At 40.6% G+C, this 9948-nt stretch overlaps 1 protein-coding gene across 1 annotated transcript in view; it reads right to left on the bottom strand.

Moving 5' to 3' along the window:
* The window catches only part of LOC109958792 (dolichyl-diphosphooligosaccharide--protein glycosyltransferase subunit STT3B-like), a 71513-nt gene that overhangs the window by 24082 nt on the left and 37483 nt on the right, over positions 1 to 9948 (bottom strand). The window contains 2 exon segments of the mRNA XM_020597701.1: positions 2337 to 2402; positions 9835 to 9948. The exon segment at positions 9835 to 9948 is cut by the window's right edge and continues 41 nt beyond it. Of these exon segments, the coding sequence (XP_020453357.1) occupies positions 2337 to 2402; positions 9835 to 9948 (180 nt within the window).

The following is a 9948-nucleotide window of genomic DNA, read 5'->3' as shown; positions in this document are numbered from 1 at the left end:
GGCAGAGGATCCCCAAATGCAGGTGTGAAAAACTTGTTGCATCATTCCCAAAAAGACTCATGGCTGTATTAGCTCAAAAGGGTGCTTCTACTAGTGTCACAGCAAAGGGTCTGAATACTTATGACCATGTGATATTTCAGTTTTTCTTTCTTAATAAATCTGCAAAAATGTCAAATTCTGTGTTTTTCTGTCAATATGGGGTGCTGTGTGTACATTAATGAGGAAAAAAATGAGCTTAAATGATTTTAGCATATGGTTGCAATATAACAATGAGGGAAAAATTTAAGGGGGTCTGAATACTTTCCATACCCACTGTATATTTCATAATGAAGGCCTCACCAAGTTCAGTGGTGTACTTCTCTTACATGTTTTTAATTGTATCAGAATAACACAGGTCTATGGTCCAGACAAATAAGCTAATCCAGGTTGAAGACTGACAGACATAAACCATGAGCTGAGGCAATTCATTGTTGGTTTAGTCACTGCAAAAGGATTTCTGAAAATACTATCAAAATAGAAAATGACGAGCCTTATCCTTTAAGGGAGCCAGAATAATCTCCATAGTCATAAGGAATCATCCTCACTGGAACCATGAATGTCGAGACCAAATTTCATGGCAACCCAACCAAGAGCTGTTGAGATATTTTAGTCTGGACCAAAGTGAAGCACCACCCGGCACTGACAGACACTTCCATCGTTTAGCAAGGCTACAAAGTGAAAGGAGGGGACATCTGTTAAACAGTCTTTTGTTCAATGCATTTAACCAATACCTGTTTAACCAAAGGAGCTTTTGAAACACTCTGGTGATATAGGTTGCTTTGCTAGTTGGGAATGTAAAGGGTTAAGAAAGAACATTAAGAAAAAGCTTTAGGAAGGAATAATGGCGTGCACTTGATTCATGCATCTGCTTTTGCCTTGTCCTTTATCCCTCTGTCCCTCCCCACTGCTCTTCCCTCACCCCTGGGGGGATAAAAGGAGGATGCTGTGCAGCTGTCCAAATGGTTCTTGAAGCTCCCGTCCCTCAGCGGGTCCTTCTGCTCTGATCTTTGATCTCTTCTTACTCCCATCCTTTTCTGTCCCTCTCTGTCCTTCTCTGTTCTCTGATTATGCCAATATCCAAGCAGAGGATCTCTCGTTCTCTGCCCCCAAATCTACCTTACAAGTGTCACATTCAATTAAGGCCCAAGGGAAAACGTAGCCTGGACTATATCCTGATGAAACTGACGGTGTCAAGTGATGGGCTAGAAAAAAGTAGGGTGGGTTAACAAGTATATGCGGCACTTAGTGTGCAAGCTGAAAAGGACGCAGTGAGGACTGGTGGTTTGATGAAGACATGCAAGTCTAGTTTCTTCCTTGCTGCCAGAGGACTCATCTGCAACAGTGGGTGGGCTGCAGATAGAGTACACAGAAACATCACATCACTGAAGAGAGAGTGAGTGGGCGTGAAGAAGAGAAAGTAGTAATAAGGAGAAAGAGACATGGAGACTCACTGTACTCATTGTGGAAGTTAACACATCTCATCCCTGCTCCTGTCTTATTCTGAATGTCTGTCAATCTCTGTCCCCTCTATCTGTTCACCTCTCTCCATTTCTTTGTTTCTGCCCATCTCCACTCCGCCTTGTCACCTATTCTATTCCATCACTCCTCTTTCCTGTTGATGTCACTCCAATCCTCTCTAACCTCCCTCGGATGCTATGGCCCGGTATGATCGATGAAGCTGGATTTCGGTAAGCTGTTTCATTTGACATCTGTCTCACTGCTGGCCACAGAGATTTAGCTGGAATAAGAAGCTGGAGATTTTCATAAGCACTCACGCACCCTCAAACACACGTGCAAACAATCTGTCGCTGAGGCAGGCTTTTTATCCCATCTTTCTCATCAACCCCCTGATGGGCTCCATAAATAATGCAGAAAACACTGGCTAAACTGCTCCTTCCGTTTTTTACCCATGCATAGCCGTGTCACTGCTGGGTACAGACATGACACTCCAACAATACCATCTAAGAAACAGGGTTTATATTCAAAAACTAGTTATGAACTGGCACTAATTACACAAATACAAGGCAGGATGTGGCGAGAAACTCCCAAAGGCTGAGGTTAAGATTAGGCCTCCCACTGCTTCAGTCAGTTTGTCACCACACAAATATAAGCAAGTTTAAAAATTAACAATCATTGTAGGATCCAATACATTAACCGAATCACATAAAAAGCAGAGTAAACAATGTAAAAATTTAATAGTAAGTAAATAAGATGGCAGTGGGGCATGATACAGTCCAAGTCTAAATCAGCCTATGGTTATAGTATGTAGCCAGTGTTTGTGTGGGAACTATTCTTACCATGTAGAAATAACAGAGACAACAGCCAATGGTCCAAAATACCGAGCCTGTCTTCACTGATTTCACCTAAGACAAAAAAAGAGAGCAGAAAATGATACAAATGTCACAGCAGTATAATGGCCACATATGTAGGTTTCAACATCAAACAAAACATGAAGACCTGCAGTTCATGTTTCAGGGACACAAAAAACTGAAGCACTGCAGGCTACACATTACTGTGATAATGACACAGTTTTCTCCTTGAGTTGCAGCAGGAAAATCTACAAAGTGCAGGTGGTCCTCTCCACTAAAGGTTCACGCTATTTGTTTATGGTCCAAAGCTGGTGAAACATATTATCCCATTAAAAAGTTTTCTTTACACTGTGATTCAACGGATTTGAGAGTTAGGTTAAGACGTATTTTAAAACTAAAGTAAAATGAAAATGTGTAAAATCAACTTGTATTTGGGTTAAAATGAGGCGTGCATATTCTGACCATCTTTAAATGTAGTCTAATTAATACCATTTAATGATGACAGAAGATTTAGAACAGCCAGCCGTGAGGATGAGCAAAAACCAGTTCAGACTAGTATACAAGCTCTTCTCTCACCACAGTCCAAAAAAGCTGGCAAGTGCACACAGTAACATTTAAAAGCACACAGACAAAAATGTACATGCACACAAGGAATAAAAGATGCATTTAACAGTGACCTTTCAAGTTCTCAAGCTCAGGAAGAGTGCTATTGACAAGGAAGGTAGGGGGGCTGTCAAGAGGCTTGATCACATCCAACAATGCCTGGGATTTGCTGATGAAGGGGAATCAATGATGACTGGATCATGGTGGTCTCACTTCGCCCAAACACCCAGCAGAGCGTCACAGACAGACCCCTGGATCAGCCACTAATCAATCAGCTGCAGACAGACTCTGCTTCATGCTGTAGGCGTATGCAGAAATCCGCAAATAAACTGTCCTCAAGTAGTGGTTTTCCTGTATGTTGAGGCAGGCCACAGTAAGTAGGTCTGTGGTGACCTGATTATCATTCTCTCCTATAAGAAGGTGGAACTGTTGCTTGAGGAAGAAAAAAAATGACAATGTTTTATGGTCTTGTTGCACTGCTTGGGTTGGGATAACAGGAGTAATGCACCAAGATTATTTATTTCTCTTGGGGAGATGGGGTGATTTTAATATTACAAGTGATGGGTCATTGATTTCAGTCCCATCAGATGTCTTATTTTTCACCTACACCCTGGTAATAAATTAAGCCCCAATTACCTTCTGTTTTTCTGTGAACTCCCTGGTCACGAAATTTATGTCTACTCTTGAGAGGCACTTCGCATTTTAAACGTGGCTGAGTTGCACTTACTGTTCGAGTTTTGTCAGCTTTTGTTAACCCGAGAGATCGCTCATTAAAACCAGTCAATTCAGACAAAGAAAGAAAAAGCAAAACTAAGATCATCAGTATTGTCATGCTAAATGTGATTCTGTCTGCTGATCTTTCTTTAGTGAAGCCAAACTGACTACGTGCAAGTGAGATAGCCAACGGTATTTAACACTGTTGAAGACATCAGTCCCTGTCTGCGCTAAATTAAAGCAAAACAATACTCACTAGTAACCCAACAATACATCATAGCCCGTTACAGAATTAGCTCCTAGATATTATCAACTCTAAAATAGGTGAAATGACAAGTGTTACTCATGAGGGAAGAGGGAAAGTGTTATTCTTTTCCACCTGTAATATTTATCACATTAGAAATGGGTTCAAGTTGTAAATTATACCCAGCTGGCAGTTTATTAGGTACATTTAACTTGAATTAGTATGGTCTTATACAACAGCCCTGTGATGAAGGTCATAATGATTCAACTATACAGTTAGATTGGAGCGTGCAGTACGTGGTGCTGCTGAGCTGTGTTACACTAAGAGGCGTTTCTTATATTTAGTGCCCTCATTGATATAAATAGAGTGGACAAAAATATTAGCCAGCACCACAAATCGCAGCCTCCAAAATTGCCACACAGTTGGAACCGAACATTAACACCTTCATGAAGGTAGGAGTCATTGTAGGACAGCTGTATTAGGCCCCATTAGTTTTATTTGGCTCTAAACTGCCAACTCAGTATACACTGCTAAAGGCACAGGAGCAAAATGCTTTATATTAACGGCTCTATGTTGAGTCTTCCTCTGTTTAAGGGTGAAAACAAGTAGGATGAGGACGGTGCAAACCACCATGGTCTCCTCAGACAATATTCCCATTCAGGCTGGGCCAAAGTTGGCCTTGTGCCGTCCACTCAGCGCATGCACCAGCCATGTTCAAACTGGACGCTTCGACTCCCTCTGCCGCTTTTATGGAGTCACACACTGTGGTACCAGTCAGGCTACTTAACTGTGAACTGAGAGAAAAAGTGGAATTACTGCTGCAGCGATCCTGGCATAGTCAACGGGTGAGAACAAAGGAGTAAGGCAGGCCAAAGTCTAAGTGTGTGTGTATTCATGTATATGGTGTTGAAAAGAGCAGTTCAATTATAGATTATGGGAGAATGTGTGAGTTTGTGTGTGTTTGGGCTGATGGTGGGAGGGGGGTAAACAGATTAAACAAGTGAGAGTTGAATGGGCTATTAAAGGATAAAATGAAGGAGTGGGATAATGAAGATTGGGCTGAGACTTGACACAACAGCTCTGAGCATTTCTGCAATGTGGAGGGGGGACGACGACAAGGAGACAAGAAAACAAGTAGAAGAAATGAATGAGTAATAATGGGAAAGGAAAAGAAAGGATGGTGAGAAGAGCAAGAAAGAAGAACACAGCAAGAGCAAAACAATGGCAGGGACAAAGGAAGACAGACAATTAAAGGGAGGTGAGACAGAAGAAAGATGGAGAGGAGGAAAGTAAAACACAAAGACAAATGTGGGTAAATGAGACTGATAATGGGAAACAGTGGAGCGTGGCCAGCATGATTGTTTTTCAGGGCCCTTGCCAAATACAGTGGAAAACATGAGCAGGGGGGATTTTTTTCAATGGCACTGCTCCGGTGTTGACACATCACCTCAAGAGGTAGTGATGGCTGCCATGAGGAACACCTGCCTCACCTGGAGATGTATTGTCCAAACACACAGGATGACAAGAGGCCATTATAATAATGCAGAGACAAACTGATGCCCCCTAACACAACCAAAAACAAATTTCCTGGTTTGAGACAAATGGTTATGGTGGCAGTTTTCTATAGCCTGTAAAGTCAAATGGGGACTTTGGGGGAATTCCTGCAAAATAAGAAATATTTCAGATAAACACAAGATGAAAACATCCAAGACGTATTAGAAGAAATATGCACAGCACGGCACTAGAATGAAAAAACACAAACTTTTGTGTTGCTATCAAAGGAAATAAGTAAGTTCCAGGATTAATGTTGGTAGTCAACTATCTAAATCTTCCTCTAGATGTTGGCTACAGAAGTATCACTTTATTAATGTTGTCCAGTGATTTAGATTCTCCTCTCAAGCTAAACCGAGCGAACAGTATTTTAGAGTGAATCATTCACTGAGCTGCAAAGCAGAGGGACACTGTGTGAACAGATAAGCAGGCTTTTCCACTAACACTTGTAACCATCGTAACACAACACAAAAATGGCAACAAATGTAGCCTCAACATGCTGACAAGAATACATATGATTATTAAAAATACAAGACAACAATGAGACTGAAATATCAGTGACACAGTACAATATCTTCTGTTGACTAAAACTAACAAAATTAAAGTAAAAAATGTGACTAAACTATACATGTGTCAAAAGACTAGATCAAAACTTGGTACCAAATTAAACACAGATCCGGATTTCAGTCGTAACTCCGTTTAAGATCAACTCTTAAGTTCACTTACGGTAACTGCAGCTCCCTCCTGAGTTTGTTGCCCATCTCTTTCAATATGAGATTCAATTTCCTTTTAATATAAATTAGCAAGACAAACTCTGTTTTGGGGTAGTCAAATGCAACAAATGACATCATCTGTCATTTGATGCATTTCTCAGTTTTTAACATTCGATACCAGTGTCTGTCAGCAAAGAAACGTGTAATTCTAAGGTCTCTCACTAGTTAAATTAGATGTGGGTTCTGCAGTTGAGAACAATGTTCCTGAAATGTGATTATAAAAAAAATAAATAAAAAAGGAAATCTTGGAATGCCAGCAATCCATTATTCTCTGTTTCTTCGTAAATCAATGAGAAATGATGTATTTGTATGCACCCATTGCCTAAGTATGTCTTCCAAACATGCACTGTATGTGTGTGGGTGTGGAGTAGCTTCAGGAAGTATTCACACCCTTTCACTTGACCCCGAGTGGCCCAGCTTTCAGACTTAAACCCCACAAATGATTTATGGAGCAACCTGATGACGGCAGGTCACAGATGCTTCCCATCCAATCTAACGGAGCTTGAGAGGATCTGCCGCAAAGAGTCCAGATGTGCACACCCTGGAGACACTTACCCAACACTCAAAGGTGTAATTGCTGCCAAAGGGCCTTCTACAATGTACTGAATTAATGCTCTGAAAACTCTTGTAAATCAAAGATTTGATTTTAATACATTTGCAAAAATGTATTAAAAATGACCGAGTGTAGATTGATGGGCAGTTTTATCAATCTAAATTTAAATATGCAACAAAGTGTGCAAAATGTGAAGGGGTCTAAATAAAGCCAATGTAAACTCTCCAAAGGAGTGACACCATTTGTTTGGTTTAGGCCTAACTGCTGAGCCAGTGCACAGGCCCTGGACCAGGTGTGTTGTACCTGTTGTCCTCACAGTAAGGACAACAGGCTCATCCAGCTACCTGGAAACTAAACCGTAGGTCATTGCCAGATCAGTGTCAATGAGAGAGATCAAAAAAAAGAGCCACAGGGATGTGCGTAAGGACCCACAAGCCTAGTGATTCGCACTGCCTTGAAACCACATACAAAGATGCATCCATGCAGGATTTGACAAAGTGACATCAACTAGGATGGCTGAATCTCTGGACGGATAAAACCCAGTGGCATCCGTGCTGCAAAGCTTGTTAGGCTGTGACAAACGGCAGTAAGGCGTGACATGATGAAATACTGGCATCACTACTTCTACCTGGATGAAAGCCTCCTCCGCGCAACATGTCTTTACACTCGAGCATAAACAGAGATCAACGCCTTGAAGATAAAACATAAATTGGACAAATAGCCTAAGCTACTATTACCACTCACTGGCTGCCTGTGGCATCCACAGTCAGAGCTCTTTTCTTTTCACTTACTGAACCACCCATGGATGAGAACAGTCCGTGTACCAGTTTTCCTGTTCACCAGCCATGGACCTCCGCTGCCACTGAGCAGACAGGCAGCTTTACACAGGCAATATGAACAATGTCAAATGAAAACCTCAGTTTTCATCTTTACTAATTAAACATCTGTTATGAGAAATCATGTCTTGGGTGGATAGTTTAGGTTTAACTTTAGTCTGAATGTGTGCTGTGTGGTAATTCTCTACAAACCATCAGCTGTGACAGAACATTTATCCTGAATGCTGACATGCAGTGTTTTATGGGTTCCGAGTACACATCCGGATAAAACATGCGACTCCTTCCCTGCAGGCCTTTCATTGTTTTAAACAGCAAGGGTTTGTTTGTTTTTTAACAGCTGCAGGCATTCTCATTTAAACATTGTGGGTGTTACAAAAAAAAAAATCCATCTAGTTTGAATAAAACTGGTTTTATTTGTCTGCCTTAGGACTGTGGCATGCTGTCATAAAGAACTCCTTTCTGCACAATAGCAAAGCTTCTGAGCTTAAGAAAGAGAAAAGAAATGAAAATTGAAAAAAAATGTCATGCTCTTTACCAAAATAAATCGAGCAGCAGGAGCAAACAAACTTCAGCAAGGAGCAAAGCAACGAAAGCACCAGGTGACTGATTTTTGTCATTTCTGTTCTTACCGTTTATTAGATATGTCATGTTAAAGCCAAAGATGATAGCAAAAGCAGCATTAACTATCAAAATCATGCTTCTGTTTATACCTAAGTATTAAAGACAAATAATATACAGTCTTTCTCTCACTGTTACATACATGTTTGGGAGAAGACTCTGTGGGGGCGTCTGGCTCCTCACAGGTTCAGCTTCATTAGACAAGGCCTGTGCAAGCCGCCTCTTGCAAATCACCGCCTTACAATCAATTTTAGCTTTTGCTTAATCTCTTTTACATTGATAAAATCTACAACATTAAATGGGGGCTTACTTAAAATAGCCTGGCATATTCATTTGACACCAGCTCCAGCACAGGTTAACTGTGCAGGCGTGAAATTCTTTCACAGTGACGACTGTAATTACTTCACTGTAACCTGTTACCTTTATATTCTATCATTGCTGTCTGCAGGAACATGAGGCAATTTTGTTAACAGGGAATAATTTTACAGACTCAATGAGATGACACAATACCACATAAATAAGAGGTATGTCCAGTATGCTCTGCAATATTTATGCAGTCAGAGTATTGGCACTTTCCCTGCAGCAACTCTCTTTAGCTTCAACAGCTGAAACAAAATTACCCTTAACTCTTATATTATGCTGTATTTAATCTAATCGTATGAACTTCAGGATAGAACGCAAATGTTAGAAATCCTCATCTCTCAAGTGTAGGGCACTTAATGTTTCAAGTATTCTCAGCATATAATAAAATCTACATCATCCATTTATAGTCTATTGTTTACATTTTAATTTTATTTTCTAGTATTTCTGCTGCATTATTGTGCACGTCTACTGGTGCCTTTACACAATATTTTTGCTGTGGCTGCAGCTTCATTTACACAAAGTACTTTTCATCATAACAGTTGAGTACAAACGTTTGCATCTCCTTATTCCTTACTTCCTAACATACATCTGAAGCCAAGGGACATTTTAAAATAGGGCTACTCTCCTGGCTATACAAAGTGTGTTTCCTATAAAAAATAACAGAGGCCTGAGCATGCTTGACTTGGGTTGAAACGTTGACTTTTTTCAGCTAAAAACAAAGTGAACACATACACTACTGGTCAAAGATATGAGACCACCTCCACTTTTCCAGTTATTAATGTTGGGATGGACCGCATCGTTGCACAGGTTCCCACTGATGTTGTGTTTCCTTTCATTGTTCATCTGGAAAATCTGACACTGTGCTGCCATTCCATCACAGCCTGGAGGCATTTTTGGGTCATTATCCCACTATTATATTGAAACCCTGAAAAAGTCTGACTTGCTTTGTTAATTACCTTTTTCCAAAAATGCTTCAGAGGGTGTAATAACAGTCTTTTCTAGCACTGTCTTTGCAGGTAGAATTTGTTGTTATGAGTAATCAACAACTGTTGGGACAGCTGTATTAATTGTTTGCATCCATTTACAAAGCTCAATTTACTATCTAGGCCTGTTTTATATGAAATTTACTACTTAGCCACATTACAATTACACGTTAGTCTATATTAAATTGACTTGTATAATAACATTCTTCCTTGCTGCACCTTTAAAATCAAGTGTCCTGTGTACTTACCCAGAGGTAGTAGGTGAACTGCAGAGCAAAGATGGCGATACCCTCATTGTCGAAAGAACCTGCAACAGAGCGGGAAATATATCCAGGGACAATGGCAATGAAGCAGGCCGCCAG

This window comes from Monopterus albus, unplaced genomic scaffold, assembly GCF_001952655.1.
Source record: "Monopterus albus unplaced genomic scaffold, M_albus_1.0 scaffold34.1, whole genome shotgun sequence".
Taxonomy (NCBI): Eukaryota; Metazoa; Chordata; class Actinopteri; order Synbranchiformes; family Synbranchidae; genus Monopterus; species Monopterus albus.
This window is presented reverse-complemented; position numbering and strand designations above follow the sequence as displayed.